Genomic DNA, 19,297 nt, shown 5'->3' with positions numbered 1-19,297 from the left:
AAGGTTTCCTGAAAGAGTACTAAGGTGATAAATTATACATTGCATCCTGCTCTGATGTGGAAGAATAAATGTTGAGGATAAATAATCTTTCTGCAGTTATAGCTATAAACTCAGGACAATTTTTATTTTTGCAACAAGGACTTAGAATGTAGCTCTTGCTGACCTGGAACTTGCTATGTCAACTGGACTGGTTAGAACAGAATCTTTAAACACTTTCTTGTGGGGAAGCAAATGCTAGAATAACTTGAGGGAAGTGAGAAGCCCTCTTTAGTGTCCTTCCCCAGTGGACCTTGCCCTGGGAACCCATATGATTATAGTATTACTTGGAAGAAGCTGATTAACTGTTGTTGAACCTTCTCTATGACTCTGGATGGAAGGATCCAAAGGAAAGCCTGGGGCCACCATATAGCAAGGACTGAACTTGAAATCGTGATAGAAGAAAGCAGGGATAAGAACATGTATCCTGATTCCATTTGTATATTCTAGAAAGCAAAAGCCAATCTATAATAATTAAGGCACTTGCTACCAAGCCTAACAACTGAGCTTGATCTCCAGTACCCCATGGTGGAAGGAGAGAGCTGACCCTTTCAAGTTGTCTTTTCCCTCCCAAATGTGTGTGTGCGCACATGCTAAAAGCAACTTAAAAATTAAAGATAAATAAATAAATACCCTCTGAATCCCTGCTGCATCTTAGTGGATTTTGCAACATGCAGTAAGACCTACAAAGTGTTTAGTTTCTATGACAACTTATCCTCTGCCTGTTTAAATCTGTAATCTCTAGATTTTCTTGTTCAGATTGGTAAAAGGCACCCTCTTTGATCCTGTGGTGTAGGCACAGTCTTTGGGTTGGGAAAGGTCACAGCAGACTACCCATTGCCTCTTCCCTGTTCACAGCCTCATGGGCCAATAACAGGCTGAATGCAGGATAGGAGATCCAGTCTTCATCCCTCCTGCTGTCCCAAATGGAGAATGATATGAGCAACTCCCGAGATCCCCTGAGGAGTCATCCCCATATCTCAGAGCTCCGTTTTGTGTCTTTTATCCTGAGATAATGGAGTTGCAGAAGTGTAATAACTTGACAGTAAAAATATTAACTTCTAAAGGCAGATTTCCTGAGATGACATTTTACAAACTGTTTTACACACATTGGAAGATGAACGTGACATGGCTTAGCCTTTTTTCCATCTTCTGCTCCTGGCCTCTGCTCTTCTTATATGAGGATGGATAGGTTTTGGTTCTCAGTGCTCCCCTTGGGCCTCAGAGAATCCTAAAGTTTTCATTTAGATGAATGATGGGGACTGGAGAGTCGACTGAGCAGTTAAGAGCATTTGCTGTTCTTGCAGAGGACTTGAGTTCAGGTCCCAGCACTCACAGGACAGCGCATGACCTTCTGTGACTCCAGTTCCAGGGGATCTGATGCCCTCTTCTGGCCTCTGAAGGCACTGCACCCACATGGTGCATCCCCCCCCCATCCCCATGCATGCAGGCAAAACACCCATACATGTAATTTTTTTTTTTAGCTAAATGAATGATGGGAGTGGGAACTTGGATTTTATACTGTTATGTTTTCTCTACCTAACAGGTAGTTATTCCATGTTGCAATCTCAGTTCCTAGTGAAAGGAACACACTGAGCATTGGAATTCCCAGGTCACAAGTGTTTATCAGCTTCAAGCCCTGTGTCTTTTACTGATCTGTTTCCATCCACAATGTATTGAATAAATTTCATTTATTTTTATCATATCATGTGTGTGTGTGTATGTGTGCATGCATGTGTGTGCTTGAGTATAGGTGTGTACAGGTACATACACCCCATTCCTCAGGTGCTATCTAACTTGTTTTTGAGACAAGGTCTCTCTTTGGCCTGGGACTTGACAGGAGACTAGACTTGGCTCTCAGTTCCTCCTGTCTGCACCTTCTCCACACCGGGGTTACCAGCATACGTCACAAATGCTTTTATTATTTTATTATATTTTTAGGTGTGGGTTCTGTGCTGGAACTCACTTCCTCACCCTTGGATTGCAAGCGCTATAGGACTAAGTTGACTCCTCAGGCCGACTTTCATGTTTCTTCATGGCTTAGCAGGAGAACCTTGCTGAGTCACCCACCGATCCTTCTTACCTAGGCAACCATTACTATCGGCATCCTGGATGGAAGGGATGCCAGGGGCAACAGCTGGGATGTAGTCACGCCCTGAGCATCTTCCGTGTCCTCTGCTGTGTTGGGGACAGACATGGAGCAGTGCATGTGTGTCCCTGCAAAACCACCAAGGGCGTATTGAGAGTGTTTATCATTGTGAAGTAAATGCAAGTACCCAGCTTGGCAGCAGTTACCTTCACCTGCTGAGCCACACTGTTCTTCCCCCTGCCTCATTTGAGACAGCCTCTCAGTGGCTTGGAACTTGCCAAGTAGGCTAGTCTGACTGGCCAGCAAGCCCCATGAATCCACCCTCTAGCCCATCTTCCTTTTCATGTTGTAAACTGTAGGTTCTAGGAATTGATCTTGGGTCTTCATCTTTGTAAGACAGGTGCTTTCCTGACTGACCCATTTTCTCAACCAAGTGATTTGCATTCTGAAGACAGAAGTTCCTAAAGCCAACATGTCCCTGATGGTTAGATGCAGTCAGAGTGAGCTGAGCTGGAATTTCTTGTGGGTGTGAGCCAGCTGACCAGGAAGGGTCAGGGATTACTCGCGAACACAGGAACGGTGAGGTCTGAATTCTAGGAAAGTGTATTGGGGAAGTTCTAGGGATGGATGACCAACCTTTGAGGCAGGAAGAAGGTAACAGTTAAACTGTCTGGTGCCTGGTTTGGCTTGACTGAAGGTAGGACGCCATGTTCTTGGCAGAGTGAAGAGAGTCCAGGAAAGATCATGACCTCATGAAACTCCCCTTTCCCCAGCTCAGTGCTCTTGCAGAAAGGGAGGGCTTTTATTTGTGATTGGCTTCCACCCCTTCCTGAGAATCTAATGACTAGAAGTCAGATTCTGCACCATGGGCACTATAGAATTTAAGAGCATGGTCCTCCGTCCTGTGCCCTGCTCTAAATGGAAGTCTTGTTCCAATTGTTCTCTTCGTGGTTGTGGGCTCAACAGCACATGCTTAAGCCTCACCAACAAGTCCTGAGAGACAGCCAGCTTTGGGGCTCATTGCTGTATTTCCCCCTTTAGAAAAGCAAAGAGAAGTCTGGAAAAGAGTATTCATTTACTGAAGTTGAGAAGCTAAGAGAAATGGCCCTGTTTTAACCCCTCATTGGGATGATAACTTCAAGAGAGACATCAGATTCTTCTGTCATTGCTCTTTTAATAATGTTCTTTTAGTTGTATAGATTTGTGGGTGAGTGTATGATAATTCCATACTTGTGTGAAGTGTGTAATGGTCAAATGAAGGCTTCCAGCATTTCCACCTCCTTAAACATTTGAAAAATTAATTCACGCCAGGCGGTGGTGGCTCATGTCTTTAATCCCAGCACTTGGGAGGCAGAGGCAGGTGGATCTCTGTGAGTTTGAGGCTAGCCTGGTCTACAGAGAGAGTTCCAGGACAGCCAAGGCTACACTGAGAAACCCTGTCTCAAAAAAAACCCCAACAATAACAAATAAATAAATTCACGCAAAATGGTTGTGTGCATGTGTGTGGGTGCGTGGTGGGGTAGGCTACCCCAATACAAATCTGATAACCCAATTTGTATTTTCTTATCATTGCCCTGTGGTTGGAGCCTGCAAGGTCCTCTGATTTGGATACTCATAAAATATATAATAGGTTATTTGAACTACAATACTTCAGCTGTTCTGCCATGAAGTGTTTAACCTCCCATCATCCCTGTCTCTGAGCAGCTGGAGCCAGGTCTGAGGTCCTTTTACTGCTAGGTCAGACTATAACCATCTAAGGTCCCCTTCTCTCTGTGATCTCCTACTCTGAACAGCAAATCTATCCTAAACCGATGTGGGGCATTTGGAGGGATTTCATTATAGTTGGGTTTTTAAGTCCCTGTTTATTTTAGATATCATTCCTTTGACAGAGTAATAATTTGCAAATAGGGACCAGGGAGATGGATGAGTTGGCAAAGTGCTTACCCCATAAGCACAAGGACCTGAGTTCAATCCTCAGCATCCAGAGAGAAAAACCAGGTGTAGTGGTGTATGCTTGTGATTTAAACTCTGGGGAGGCAGAGACGGGAGGATACCAGGGGCTCAATGGCTAGCCAGTCTTGCCCAATCAGTGAGCTCTCCAGACACACACACACACACACACACACACACACACACACACACAGAGAGAGAGATACACACATACACGTGCACATGCACGAATGCACAAATGCACAAATGCACAAATGCGCGCACACACACACACACACACACACACACACACACACACACACGTAGTTTGCACCTCTGACCACACTGATTTTCTTAGGCTTCTCATCTCTCCAATGAAACCACAGGTCCTCATTGTCTATAATTCGCTGTGGTTCCCAGCCTTGACTCCTCAGCCCCTTCCCTGAACTTCACACAAAGACACTTTCCCGATGGAAGACAAGACCACAGCATCTTATTTGCTCACCCAGGAGATGGGAAGCGGAGCAGGGAGCTGACATGTTTGGCAAGACCCCACGGCGGTGAGTGAACTAGAGCACCTCCAAGTACCGAGAGAGAGACCGCTGTGTGATGCCACCGCCTTCTCTCCAGTTTTTGGAACTGCAGGTTATGGTCTGCAGGATGGATTCCATTCGTGTTTCTAGTGCATTCTATGAACACTCCGCCTACCAGGGTTTTAATCTAGAGCACAGCCCCTTTGATCTTTTTTCAGATGTTCCACTTTATGGCCAGAACAAAGCGTTTTCTTAGTAACATTAAAACCTTTTATGCATCTTCAAATGTGGTACGAGAGTGGAATAAGATACACCTGGGGCTCGACTAGTGGTGGTTTGAGCACATAAGAAAAGGTAAGGTAAGGAAAACAGCGCACTCCCTAAAGGCAGCTGAGGTTACAGAACTCCTTTAAATTATGTTTATGGTTTAACTTGACAGTATTTCCTAACGCAAAGCGGCTTTCCTGGAGTCTGTCTATCAGTTATTTGTCACTAATGAGTGCCTACAAATTACTCTTTGTCCCCATCCTGCTCTTCTGGTGCCTTATAAATCAGAGCTGTCAAGGCGCGTGAACTTCTGCTGGTGTCAAGGTGTGTGTATGGTGTGTCTCTTGCCAATGTGTCTCCGTGTTCTCGCCCTCTCTCCCAAGGTCTCCAACACCTGTGATGCCATCTTTGTGAATGGGAAGGAGATGAAGAGCAAAGTGGGTACCATCGTGAACTTCACCCACCAGCACTTCACCTCCCAGGTGGAGGTCACCGTCTGGGTGCCCCGCCTGCCGCTGCAGATAGAGATCTCAGACACAGAGCTGAGCCAGATCAAGGGCTGGAGGATCCCGGTGGCCTCCAACAGGAGGTGAGTTAGAGGCTGCTGGGGTCCAGGTGTCTGTGGGAGACAACATCTGAGGTGTGCTGCCATGGACTGGGTTTGGCTTCCAGCAGTGTTTGACAGTGCCCTGGACTCAGGCCCCTGTCGATCTGACTTGGGTAATTACTAGCAGTTGGACATGAGGAAATAACATCAAAGGTAATAGTAGCAATAGCAGTGGTGATGCTGGTAGCCTCACAGACAGTTTCTGGGATGCAGGAGGGTGATGTGAGATCTAAGAGGTACCTACACAAAGCCTGGCACTCAGAAAATAACTACTTCCCACTGTCCATCGAACGGCTGTTTGCTTGTCATTTATTTCTCTTTCCTCACTGCCAGTCATCGCTCATGGAGTGAGGTATCATGTGGATAAGATCGCATGGTTGGAAATGAAACTGTCTGGATGTTAGCCTTGCTTTCTCCAAGGTACAGCCCTGGCCTGGTGACTTCACCTGTTTGTTCTCTAGTTCCCTCAACTATAAACTGGGAGCAACAATGTTTCAAGAAGTCTGAAGAGTCTGGAGAAATGATGTGTGTGGTGTGTGTGGCAGGGTGGCTAGCATCAAACTCCCCATCTGCTGCTCATTCAGATGTAAGGGGTTTGAGTGGGAGTGTCCCCCACATGAATGAGACTGTCCCCCATAGGCTCATGTGTTTAAACACTAGGTCCCCAGCAGGCGGCGCTGTTTTGGAAGTTTATGAAACCTTTAGGAGGCAGAGTCTTTCTGGGGGAAAGTATATCCCTGGGGGAGCTTTGAGAGTATACCCCACTTCCTGTTTTTAGTCTACTCCGCTTCCTGAGTATGTGTACAATCTAATCGACCATTTTCGTTTTAGCCCTTGTGGCCATGCCTTCCTCACCATGATGGACTATATCCCACAGGAACTGTGAGACAAAAATCAACCCTTTCTTCCCTAAGTTGCTTTTCCTCAGGGTATTTTATGGCAGCAACGGAAATTAAATTAAAAATCCAGTCAAGTGTTAAATCTGGTGCTGTGCCAAGGAGACTTTACAGATGCAATTACAGCCAGCCACCAATCTATCTTAGGATGTGGGGATGATCCAGGAAGGCCAGATCCATCAGATGAGGCCCTTAATGCAGGGCCTCCCCTCCAGCTGATGATAGAAGGACATTGGAGAGGTTGGAGCTGGGTGAGGACCACTTGACAGAGTGATGACTGGCCTTGAAGATGGATGAAATATTGCACCATAGAAAGCGATGGAGCCTGTAGGATGCAGGAACCCTTCATGATGAGCACAGGCCATTGTAGGAAATTTTCTAACTGTAGACATTGATCACTACATGTAACACCTTAACCACCCTGGCTGTCTAGATGTAAATGCTTCCCATCCCAGCAGCTTCAGGTAAGAGCCTGGCTGACATCTTGACTTCAGTTTCTGAGTCTACGCAGAACTCCCCCATTTGAGCCTGGTTGGACCGTGACTCACAGACCTGCAAGCAAGCCAATGGATGGTGTTTTGAAACTGTAAGATTTATGGACATTCTGTTATGCCACAAAGGAAGAAAGTAACCCATATATTGTTACCCGCTTTGGAGTGCAGCTGTAACACCTCAGGGAGGGAGTCTTTGAAGCAGACAGTGGGCGGAGGGTGCAAGTATCTGGAGAAACACCGTGGCCTTTGGCAGACTCTTCATAGACTCATGGGTGGCGAAGGTGTTGACAATGGGCTCGATTGCACAGAGCATTGTGGGAAAGCTCCCATCACCCGGTTGGAGATAGAAATCATCCTCAACAAGAGTGAGCTTAGAAAACAGCCCTGGTGAGTGTGCAGAGCGTGTGGGGGAACATAGATGCTCCTTTGGCTGCTACAGAATGCCAGAGTGCTGTGCCCTGTAGTTACATGGAAAACAAGTAAAGCTAGCCGTGGAGCTGAGATTTCCAGGCAAAGCACTGAATGTGTGCCCCGGATTCTCCTTGCTTCTTACAGTTAAATTCGAGAGGAGAGGTAAACAGAGGCGAGGGCTGTGGAACAGAAGAGAACAGGTACCCAATGGTGTTGAAGCAATCAGCTTTTCCAGATGACGAGTGATGGGAACCCTCAGACATGCTTTGAAACATAGACTTGGGTACCACGAAGGCCCAGCACTAGGCTCCAGGCTCCTTCTCTGAAACATGAAGGGTCAGCACAGTGAAGTGGTACCACCTGCATGACTGACACCTTCCACCTGTTTCCCTGAACATGGAGGGGCATATTACCCCTTGAGAAAAATCAGCAGGGATGAAATAGGAGTGAGGACAATCAGGAACAGCACTGAGACCACAACACCACTGATGGCTTCTAAACTCCAAAACACCGTTGAAGCTGGAACCCGTGTGCCAAACCGGAGCAAATGTAACTGAAGTGGATTCCTAGCAGCATCAGCGTGTGTGTGTGTTTTAAATCACAATATAGAAAACATGTGGATTGTCATATTGAAATCGCTTGTTATCTTGAGGAAAGTACTTGCTACAGAAACAGCCTCAGCAACACTGAGAAAGTAGGCTGTCTCAGCAAGGAGAAGTAACTGGAGGAAACCCCCAGTGGGTAGGCTCAGTGGCCCAGGAAGGATGGCCGAGTAAGGCCAATAAACTTAGGGATGGAAGATAAAACTCAGCCTAGGTAACATCCAAAATCAGTTGGGCAGAACATGAGACACTTGTAAGACAGTGACAAGATGTCTAAAACACCTGGAACTAGAATCTAAGGGGAGAACAACGATGTGGGACTGAGAGCGCATTGGCGAAAACTGACCGAATCTGGCAAAATCATATAAGCATATAGAAGCAAACATCCAAGGAAACCACCGGTGGGCCAAAACCCTAAGAAATCCGCACAACAACATAGCATGTTGACAATTCTGAGAGTTAAAAACAAAGGAGAGATCTTAAATATGTCACCGTCCCACTGGTGATGATTAGCCCACACCGTCGCAGCGTGGCTCTCTGATGGGTTTAAGATAGCCTTTCAATTCTGTCTGTTTAGTTACGGGGAAATTCACATCGCTCGCACAGATTCCCCAGCAGCATCATTTACTACAACCTCAAAGACAAGGCAAAGAAAACATGGACGTGTTATTGAATGCTGCGGATGTCGTTGGGGGTCTGTGTGGGTTTCTTCTCTAAGAGAAATCATCGGTGACACCCACGCACGAAGCAGATCCTGTCTCTGTGACGTATCCTAAAGGACTGGAAAGAAAAAGATAATAGGTTTTTCTCACTTACTGGTTACTTTTCCTGTTGCTCTGATCAAATATGTGATTAAAACAACCCGGGTGTGGAGGGGGTTCTCTCCGCTCACGATGGGGAAGGCACGGCAGTGGGAGTAGGAGGCTGCTTGTTCACAGTAGGGAAATCAGGAAACGGTGTGGACCAAGAGCAAGGATGTCCTTTCAGACCCCAATGCCTCCAGCTAGGTTCTGGGTCTCTACAACCTCCCAAACCTGCTGAGGACCAAGTATTCAGAACCACAAGCCTGTGTGGGCCATACCACATGCAATCATAGTGAGTACGCCACTCTGTTTTTTAATGCTACATCCTTTTGTCCTGCCAGAACCATCTTTCTTACCAATAAAGATAACTTTCCACCTCTTTGGGGTCCTGGAATTGCTCTAAGGTGGTGCTGGGGAGTTCTTATGTACCTTCCTGTGTTGTTCTCAGACCTTAAAGGAACAGAAAATTGTTTCAGAAATCAAAGGCAATTGGGTTCAAACCTGTGGTTAGCAGTTGGCTGGACCACTTGGTTTGCCTACAGCCACTGTGTGGAAGGATGGAAGGGACCTAGAAAAGGAGACAGCACACGTGGGGGCAGGTAGCCTCACCTCTGCAGATGACCCATTTTGTGGCCTTGCTTGAGGGGTCTTTGTTCTCCCCATCTTGCTTTCCTTATCAGATTGGGGCAAGAACTAAACCTCAGTCTCCAGGTTCTGTGAAGGCTGAATGAGTTAATGATGTATGACCACAGTGATGTCTGTCTGTCTATCACAGGGGGCAGACCTCATGGTCTTCTAACTCATTGCACAGGGATGTCAGTGTCACTCTGGGAGAACAGGCTGTGGTCTGTCTAACTCTACCGGGCAGGAGTTGTCATGGTTGCTGCTCTGCTCTTCCTGACATGGTTTCTATCCACAGAGCAGTCAGCAAAATCCTCCCCTGGGAGGTCACAGGGCAAGTTCTAGAATTGAAGAGACATAGAAGATTTCTCTGGGCAAGCTGTTGACAGGGATGGGAAAAATAGAAGAAGGGAAGGAGGAAGAGAGAGAGATAGATGAATGGGTGAATTCGTTCATTCATTGGTGAGTGAATGAACCAATGGATGAGGAGACCTAGTAGGATAAAATGTGCCACATTCCCTCTGACAGTCAGGCCGAGTTGAGGGCAGGTAAGGTTTTCCTCTAAGGAGGAGGCTTAGTCCATTTTGTTTTCTTTGTGCTCCAGGCCCACCCGGGAGAGTGATGATGAGGAGGACGAGGAGAAGAAGGGGCGAGGGTGCACCCTGCAGTACCAGCATGCCCTGGTGCGAGTTCTCACCCAGTTTGTAGCCGAGTCACCTGACCTGGGTCAGCTGACCTACATGCTGGGCCCTGACTGGCAGTTTGACATCACCGACCTTGTAACCGACTTTGTGAAGGTGGAGGAACCGAAAATTGCCCAGTTACAGGATGGCAGGATCCTGGCAGGGCGGGAGCCGGGCATCACTACTGTGCAGGTATTGTGGGGTGGGATGGGTGTGGGGGTTCTTTGCCACTCTCCCCCAACATCGGTGATTCCGTAGTTAACTGATGTTATACAGCTCTGGGATACATCGTATGTGTGCATGTCATACACCAGCGTGCATCAAAGGACACATGTTAGGCCTGTCTGCGCGTGAGTCTGTTCACCAGGGCACATGGGCAATGACAAGGGAACCGTGTTTCCCAGAAACGACAGGGCAGATATACATATGACACCACAGGGGTTGGACAACATGCATAAGACCTGAGCGAGCTCAAGACAGACAGAATCCGGCATGAGAAAGTAGGGGGCAGACAGAATCCGGCATGAGGAAGTAGGGGGCAGACAGAGGTCCAACCCCTTGTGGAGGATCCCCTGAGAGGAGAATCTTTTCTTTAAGCAGGTGGCCCCTGGTCACTCAACGCTCCAGTGGAGACCACACACCCAGTGACTTACAGCTGCTACAAATTAAACTTGGGTTTTTAAACCAGTAAAGAGGACATAATGTTGGATTGGGTGGGGAAGGGAGTGGGAGAATGGGAAGAGGGCAAAAGTGATCAAAATACATCCCTGAAATGATCAAAAAACTATTTTAAGTTAAAAAAGTTCTTCTGATTTTTAGAGTATAGAAAATATCTCCTTTATCAGAGAAAGCTAAATTAAATACATGTTACCAGAAATTATTTCTTTGCAGTAAAAGCTTCTAGATTTTTTAAAAAATAGTTTTATTTATTAATATTGTAATTGTGTTTATATGGGGGTATGCCACAAAGTGTGGGTATTTGGAGGGCAAAAGACAACTTTTGTGGAATTGATTCTTCTGTTCCACCTTTATGTGGGTTCTGTGAATTGAACTCAGGTCACTAGGCTTGTGTAGCAAGTGCCTTTACCCACTGTGCCATCTTGCTGGCCACAGTATTTTAATTCTTGCATAGCAGAGTAGATAGTAGTAAATGTTCTAAAAGATAAACCCACTTCAGCCTTACAGTTTAACCATTGTCTGTGTTATAGCCAGGATAGTAGACAAAATGAATTTAAAAATACATTTTTTATAAGAGATAAAGAAGGAACCATAGTTGAATGGCTCATCAAAACAAAAGCATTTTATGCTAAACTCTTTCTGCTTCTAGCACCCAGGCCCCTGGTTCCTGGCTGCTGTCGGCCAGGAGCCCTGTACATTCCTTCTCATGGAGCTCCTGCATTGTCAGCAGGGACTCTGGGTGTCCCTGTTTCTTTGTGTCACTAGTTGGGAACACAGCCTCCCTGACCCACCTCATAGAACTCTGGTAACCACACTGGGTTCCCTGGGTGATTCAGTCCCTCCTGGCTATCAGGTGGCTGTGTTGTGTGGCATTGGAGACTCAGGGAAAGAGTTTTATTTTTTTCACAGGTGCCATGGGTGAGTGAAAGCAGGAAGTCTTGGGGAAATATTCTAGAAATAATTCCACCTATCAAACATTGCTGCACCTCCAGATGTACAGCAGAAGGTGTATTAGGAGCCATAGCTGCTTAGGAAATGCCACTTGATCTGGTTTTCAGTGGTTATCCAATGTCCCATGAAGTGGTTATTATTGCTCAGTGATAACCACCTGCCCACTAGAGGGGATGTGCACAGAGAGCTGGGCTGAGTGCCACTTCCTTGGAGACTGTGCCACTAATCCAGCATGCTCAGAAACTGCTGAAAAGCTGTTGAAAAAACTTCACTTCTTCTATTTCTATTGTAATGGTCTGTCCTGTCCCTTTAAGAGACAAGCCCCACTCACTCCCTCTCCCATCCACTGAGGCAAGTGGAACTTCCTTCTGCTTCCAGCCTGAGCTTCCCTTCATTTCCATCTTTCTTCTGAAGAGGGAGCTGCTGCCATGGCTCCTCTTCTCTCCCCTCCTCTCTCTCTCTCTCCCTCCCTCCCTTCCTCCCCCTCCCCCTTTCTCTGCCTCTCTCTGCTCTTCTCCCTTCTCCCCTTACCCCTTTCCCTATCCTTCTACAACCCATTAAATAAATACCCACTTTCTCTGCATGGCACATTAGGTCCTCTCGCCTCTCTCTGACTCCATCCTGGCTGAGAAGACAGTTATCGTCCTGGATGATCGCGTCACCATCACAGAACTGGGTGTGCAACTGGTGGCTGGCTTGTCCCTTTCCCTGCAGCCTCACAAAGCAGACAAGAGGGCCATCATCTCTACGGTGGCTGCTCAGGATGTTCTACAAGCCCCACAGCAGGTGAGATTCCCAGGGGCTTATGTTCTGTGCATGAAGTTAGCTCTGACCCATTATGACTCCTTGGAAGGAGGCCAGAAGAATGTCACCACCAGATCTGGCAGTTCCTGAATCTCCTTGCTTCTTGTCCAGTTTCTCTCTGTCTCTGAGGATAGCACTCAGGACTTAGCTACAACTTCCTGTAGCCTTTGTTTTCCCGTGAGTTGATCTGTGTTACACATGGTTTGCTACTAGACCATGATCAAGGGATCCCCTGTTCTCATTCCTGCCAAACAGAGAGAAGGTGATTGTTTTTTGAGGCTTGGAGATTCCATTTCAGCTACTTGAACAAGAATGGTTAATTGATACCAGATTGTCCTGTTGATGACAGAGATTGGCAATGCTAAGATGCCCCCGGGTCTTTAAATATGCACAAAACATTTATAAAGGAGACAGGTGCATGGTACCATGCAATCAGACCAGTTACACACCACCTCATTTACCAAGAACTTCCTCTGAGAGTGGTTTTGCTGGGTCAGCACTGACCTTCTGATAAATGATGTTCCAAGTGACATCATCTTGAATGGTAACCTGATTGGTTACATCTGAAATTGATTCAGATAAATCACCTGATCTTTCTGAGTGTCTCCTCAAAGGCCAAAGTCACACTCCATGGGAAGGCATGCAATAAATTAATTTACACTTTAATGTATTCATCCAAGTGCATTCTTGGCACCTTATTTCAGTGGGTGATAGCATGTTAATGATACAGGTTCATGACATACAAAGAACTAAGACCATTACATACAGAAATTCTCCTTTATCTGCAGATGCCAATAATGTCCAGAGGAATTCATGTTTGTAATTTGAAGGAACCCAGTTATAATACTGTGCTCTGGTTTTGTTTTCCTTAGGAAGCCATAGTCAGTTCCTGGATTTTGTTCAGTGATGGCTCAGTAACACCTTTAGACATTTATGATCCCAAGGATTTCTCACTGACCGTTTCTTCCTTGGATGAAATGGTGGTGTCCGTCCAGCCAAACCTTCAGACCAGATGGCCAATCATAGTTGCCGAGGGGGAAGGACAAGGGCCCCTGATCAAGCTAGAAATGTCAATCAGCGAATCTTGTCAGAAGAACAAGAGGAAGAGTACTCTCGCTGTGGGTAAAGGAAGTGTCAGGGTCAGATTTGAACCTGGGATGCATGAGCAGCAAGGAGGCAGCAATGACATCGAGGGCATAAACCGGGAATACAAAGGCCACCTCAGCAATTCCATAGAGCGCGAGGGAAGCCAGGAGCGAGCTGCCCAGGAGTGGTTCCAACATGGTGCACCAGTTGGCCGCGAGGACAGGACCAACAAAAGCACAACCCCACAGGCTCCCATGGGAGGAAAGCTGCTCAAAGGCGGAGCGGATGCCTTCACAAGCTTCCCCACTCAGGGGAAGTTACCAGAATCCAATAACCCTGGCGACCTCACAATGACCTCCAGGGGCTTAACAGATTTGGAGATTGGCATGTACGCCCTGCTCTGTGTCTTCTGTCTGGCCATCTTGGTCTTCCTGATCAACTGCGTGGCCTTTGCTTGGAAGTATAGACACAAAAGGTTTGCAGTCAGTGAGCAAGGCAACATTCCCCATTCCCACGACTGGGTCTGGCTTGGGAATGAGGTAGAACTTCTGGAGAACCCCGTGGACATCACTCTCCCCTCGGAGGAGTGCACCACCATGCTTGACAGGGGCCTGCAGTTCGAGGAGAGGAACTTCCTGCTGAATGGCAGTTCCCAGAAGACTTTTCACAGTCAGCTGCTTAGACCTCCTGACTATGTGTATGAGAAGGAGCTGAAAAATGAACCCATGAGTTCTTCCGGCCCCAAGAGGAAGAGAGTCAAGTTTACTTCCTACACCACCATCCTCCCCGAGGATGGGGGCCCGTACACCAACTCCATCCTGTTTGACAGTGATGACAGCATTAAGTGGGTCTGCCAGGATATGGGGCTGGGGGACTCGCAGGACTTCAGAGACTACATGGAAAGACTACAAGACCAGATGTAAAGACCTTTCTTATGTTTGTATTCACCTTATGCCTTCTGTTTTCTGGACGGTGGAGCAGTGAGTCTGATCAGCAATAGGGGGTGACTCTATAAAGTGTCAGGGTGTGGGGTCTGGAGGGATCCCTCTGGGAGTGGGTACCAGCAGTTTAGAGAACCGGGGCTCCAGCTGGACGATGTCTACTAAACAGTGGCTCCCAGGGATGGGAGTCACCCAGAGGCAGCAGCCTAGCAGTAGGCACAACCCCACAGACACTGTGAGTCACCTCATGACCAATGGCCGTGTGTAATTAGGAATGTTCCGGATGGTGGTTTTTCTATTTCTAGCCCTTTTAAAGCACAGTGGACGCTCATTGAGCGTGGCCTAAGTTCGAATCTCCGTGGTGGAAGATTGACTGAATGTAGCTTCCTTAGTTGTCGGGAGTGAGGCTCATTATTTTTATATACATTTGGACTTGTACCTGTTCTTTTGACCTTACATTTTTTGAGGGGGAGGGGTTGTTTCAGAAACACATAAAGGAGAAGTGTGTCTGATGTTCTTCCTGTGAGTTTTATTCTATGGGGCTCATCATGTCCTGTCATTTCTGGGTCTTCACACAGGATGCCATTTTTTAAAAGACTTTGTTGCTGGGGACAGTGTTTAAGCGACATGTCCTCACGCTTTATGTCCTTCTTCTTGCCATTGGACATTCTTATATATCTCAGTGGCAGAGGTCTCACTGAAGACACAGAAGAGAGAACTTTTTGTTTCCTTTTTTTCCATATGAAGTTTAACAAATTTGGAGAAAGTTGTGTCACAAACACCTGTTTTCATTGTCGGCTTGTTAGTTATTTGCAGATCTCCTGGGGGTGCAGGTCTGAGGGCAGAGAGACTCCAACATCACAGTATGGATATAAGTCCTTTGTGTTCAACACAGTGTATTATTCAAACTAAACTAAAAGGCAGGATTGAAGGGCTGGAGAGATGGCTTGGTGGTTATGAGCACTTGCTGCTCTTGTACAGGACCTGGAGTTCAGATCACAGCACCCACATGGTGGCCCACAACCTTTTCTAACTCCAGATCCATGGGATCTTGTGCCCTCTTCTGGCCACTGTGGGTACTGCACTTATGTGCACATACACAGACACACATACACATAACTTGAAAAAAATCCCAAATCTTTTAAAAAGCAGGATTGATCTACATAAAAAAGACATGAAGAAACAGCTTCATATTCAACTCTCAACTTTGCAGATTAAAATAAAACAAACAAACCAATGTTCTAAGTTAGCAATATATAGAAATCATCCATACAAGGACTGAAAGAAAAACCACCCTCATTTGTTACTTTGACAGAGAAGAAACCATCTCAGGCATCTTTTGGTAGAGAAAGCAATGGTTTTTCCAAATCCATAACTATACATGAATGTCCCAGAGCCCAAGAATCAGCTGTTACAAACTATGTTATTAAATCAAAGTTGCAAGAGAAAAAAAATACTTTTTGCATAATTTTCAATAAAAGTGCTGTTTACAAGCATCATGAAGTCTCAAGAAAGGCAGAGATTTTGGCTTGGCAAATGTGACATTTTTGTTTATCACAATGACGTAACTAGAAAATCAGACATTTGACTAGTATGCCTCATTGTGAACTCACCGCATCATGGTCAGCTCTCAACAATGGGATTTTTCAAAGGCCCCAAGCAGGAAGCACACGCAGGAGACCACTGATGTCAAGGGCTGCTATCTGAGCCTCTCAGAGGAGATGTTTTCATCCCTCTGCTCTCATTTTGTATATGTGCAGGCTGGAAATAGGGAAGCCTTTCCTCCCGTAGCCATGACTGGACAGCTAAGATCTTCTCCCTGCCTCTCCCACTCCCCGCACTGCAGTGTGTTGACAAACAGGCTTGGGCATGCAGGCCATGTGCTTCAGCCTCCAGAACTGTGCTTGCTCGCTTCTGTGATTAGAATGGCTCTAAGAACTGAAACTGCTGGGGTCCCCGAAACCTTTGTCTAGAAAATGAAGCCAGAGGATGAAGGTATTGCACAAGCTTGGCTCACATCTGCGGCTGCTTAGAGCGCTCTAGTTAGCCGCCTGCTTCTAGAAAGGTTGGGGCGGGGGTGGGTAGCCCCAAACCACTTGGGCAGGGCAGCCGAGTTCTAGATAAGTGCAGCTCTTTGTATGAGCTGTTTTTGATCCCATCTCCCGTCACAGAAATAGTGGGAACCAATAGTGAGGTACCCACCTGGAATCAGGGACAGACAAAGAAGGCTGCCTACTGTTGATTAGCTGGAGCCTTGGGCTTGCCTATAGCTTATCAGGAAATTAGCATGGGCAGCACAAGTAAGGACTTCCTGTGATTGACAGACTGGAAGTGGGCGGGGAGGAGCTGACCATGGTTCTGAAGATGCCTCCGTAGGCCTCTTAGACACTCAGAGAATTGGCCTCAGTGCACATTTCAATGTGTCTTTGTGTTAGGACACCACCACTTCAAATCAAAGCCAAGTGGCAGGTTCTGAGGGAGACGACCCTTTTAACATGTGACACACAGTTATGTATGTACATGAAGATACAACGTGAACACATGTATCCACATCTCTGTGTGTGTGGATACCAAGGAGTCACGGACTCAGTCGCTTGGTGGGAATCAAAAGAGCCTGTCAGTCATTCTCAGATTCGGCTTGGGCAGGATGCAGCATCACAGCATCCTGGCAGCATCTTATGCTCTAAAGATCTCCTGCGGCTCATAAACTTGTGGTTATCTCTCCTGATTTTCTTCCAAGTCAGCTATGATGTTTATGCTAGCCCCTAAAAAACCTGAACTAGAATCGGGGAGATGGCGTAAATCATCAAGCCTTAATATCCAGTTTCCCAGGGTCATCAATTGGCCTGGACTTCAGTTTTCATGGTTGAGATATCCAAATTATAACTCTTGATATATTTATTTCATATATATTTATGATTATTTAACCTAGCCAGACATATTTTATCAAGTCCCTTGCTCTGCCACAAGAATGATGTCTATGCTCAGATCCATCCCGGGAGAGTCAGGAGAGAGCAACAGGCTATAGGTTCTCTGGCCACAGAGAGAGAGGTTGAGACACGGGACAGACAAAGGTAGTGTGACCCAGGACGTTCAGACAATGGTGTTACTGTCTTCAAGATCCGCCCGTGGTGCTTTTGGGATCAAGGCATAGGGACTCAAGAGGCAGGTGCCACACCAAAGAACTGGAGCTGAATGGCAGGTGTGCTGGGTTTAAGAGACTCATAAATACAGTGGGAGCTTTGGCCAGAAAGCAGCAACTAACTAATGTTAGAAAGCTGTCTGTCTGGCATGCATGTCAGGGTACAGCCCCAGACTGTGGTGATTCTTAGCTGTCTAGGCAGACATTTCTTTTTATAGACATGAATACAACCAAGACATGCATTGGTTTTATTTTACTCCTTGGCCACACCTATGGATGGAAGTAATTTGTAACTCATTTAAGGTTTAGGAAGTCCCCTTTGGGTATTCTGATCAACGTTTTTCTGTCTCACTCTTCTCGGGGCTGGAGAGAGAGAGAGAAAGAAAGAATTCAGTCTGTAAACTTTGCTGTGTAAGTCTAAGGGCTGCAATTCGCGCCCCCCAGAACCCACATAAAAATCCAGGTGTGGTGGTATGCTTATAATCCCAGCATGAGAGGGGTGGGGACAGACAGGCACCTGAGGCTTCCTTTTCAGCCAGCCTTGCCTAATATTCAAGTTCCAGATCACAGTCAGAGACCCTGTCTCAACACAAAGGTGGGTGATGCCTGAGGAGTATCATCTGAGGGTCTATACATGTGATTCCATGCGTTCATGCATGTGTGTGCGTGCACACATACGTGCACGCGCGCACACATACAGAAAGAGAGAGAAAGAAAGGAGAAAGTTCAAAAGAAAGGGTTGACACCACAGTGAAGCTGTGTCTATCAGTGAGGAGTCCCCTGGTCCCCTACAGTGACCACAGGCAGTATTTCCAAATCCTATCTTCAGCCCATTGGTTTTCTACTCTGGTCATGTAAAGAGAGTCACGTTTCTCCATCCAGGTCTCTGTAAATGACGCCACAGATGGTTTATGAATCGCACCTTTCTCCTCCATCAAAACCATATTTGTATAATGTAATACATCTCATCTGTCCCATAGAGGGTGGACGGTGGGACAAAGTTTTGCTGAAATACAGACAGCAGATATTTTTGTATGTAATATAGGCAATATAATGAAACTGTGAACGGTGTATTGGAATAAATACATTTAAAAATAAAAGCATGTGAAACTTTAGCCTTTAAGTGTACAGACATCCAGCTCAACAATATTTAAATGGATGATGGGAAGAGCATCGGGGCCTGACATTGACAAATACACCCAGTTAGGGATTCTGACCCGGAAAGGAGATTGTGGCTCATGCTGGGATTGCTGATGGAATCTTCCAGAACATTTTGATCTTACTCTTCATTACTTTCTGAATTTTTTCCTCCCCCTCCCTTTACTGGAAATATTTCAGAAATAAAATGACTTCATTTTTCAGCATAAAGGTATATTCTAACCACAGGGTAACTCACCATTTTTAACATGGAAATAAACATTTGAACATTCTTCAATCGTTGTATTATTTTGGTTGTGTGCTCTTTATTGAGTTTTGGTATTCATGTCATGGGTTATATTTATAGAAGTGGGCTTTTTTTTTTCTTTTCAGAGAGTTTAACAGCCTTGACACATCACTACATGGACATGAAAAGAAAATGTGCTCTAGAAAGGCTTTACTTAAAAATACTTTATTTTTAAAAGTATGTTTGTGCATGTGTGTGTGGCGAGGGGATTGCGCATATGAGCACAGTATCTGTGGAGGCCAGATGGGGCCTTTAGATCACCTGGAACTGGCATTATAAG

At 46.1% G+C, this 19,297-nt stretch overlaps 1 protein-coding gene across 1 annotated transcript in view; it reads left to right on the top strand.

Annotated features, from left to right (window-relative positions):
- The window catches only part of Tmem132b (transmembrane protein 132B), a 287,729-nt gene extending 268,725 nt beyond the window's left edge, over window positions 1–19,004 (top strand). The window contains exons 6-9 of the mRNA XM_075978132.1: window positions 5,238–5,443; window positions 9,893–10,163; window positions 12,195–12,386; window positions 13,277–19,004. Of these exons, the coding sequence (XP_075834247.1) occupies window positions 5,238–5,443; window positions 9,893–10,163; window positions 12,195–12,386; window positions 13,277–14,413 (1,806 nt within the window). The 3' untranslated portion in view covers window positions 14,414–19,004. The remainder of the gene's footprint in view (window positions 1–5,237; window positions 5,444–9,892; window positions 10,164–12,194; window positions 12,387–13,276) is intronic.
- Window positions 19,005–19,297: the final 293 nt, after the last annotated feature.

The sequence above is a fragment of the Microtus pennsylvanicus genome, chromosome 1 (genome assembly GCF_037038515.1).
Source record: "Microtus pennsylvanicus isolate mMicPen1 chromosome 1, mMicPen1.hap1, whole genome shotgun sequence".
NCBI classification, from domain to species: domain Eukaryota; kingdom Metazoa; phylum Chordata; class Mammalia; order Rodentia; family Cricetidae; genus Microtus; species Microtus pennsylvanicus.
Note: the sequence above shows the minus strand (reverse complement) of the source record. Positions and strands in the feature narration are given on the sequence as shown.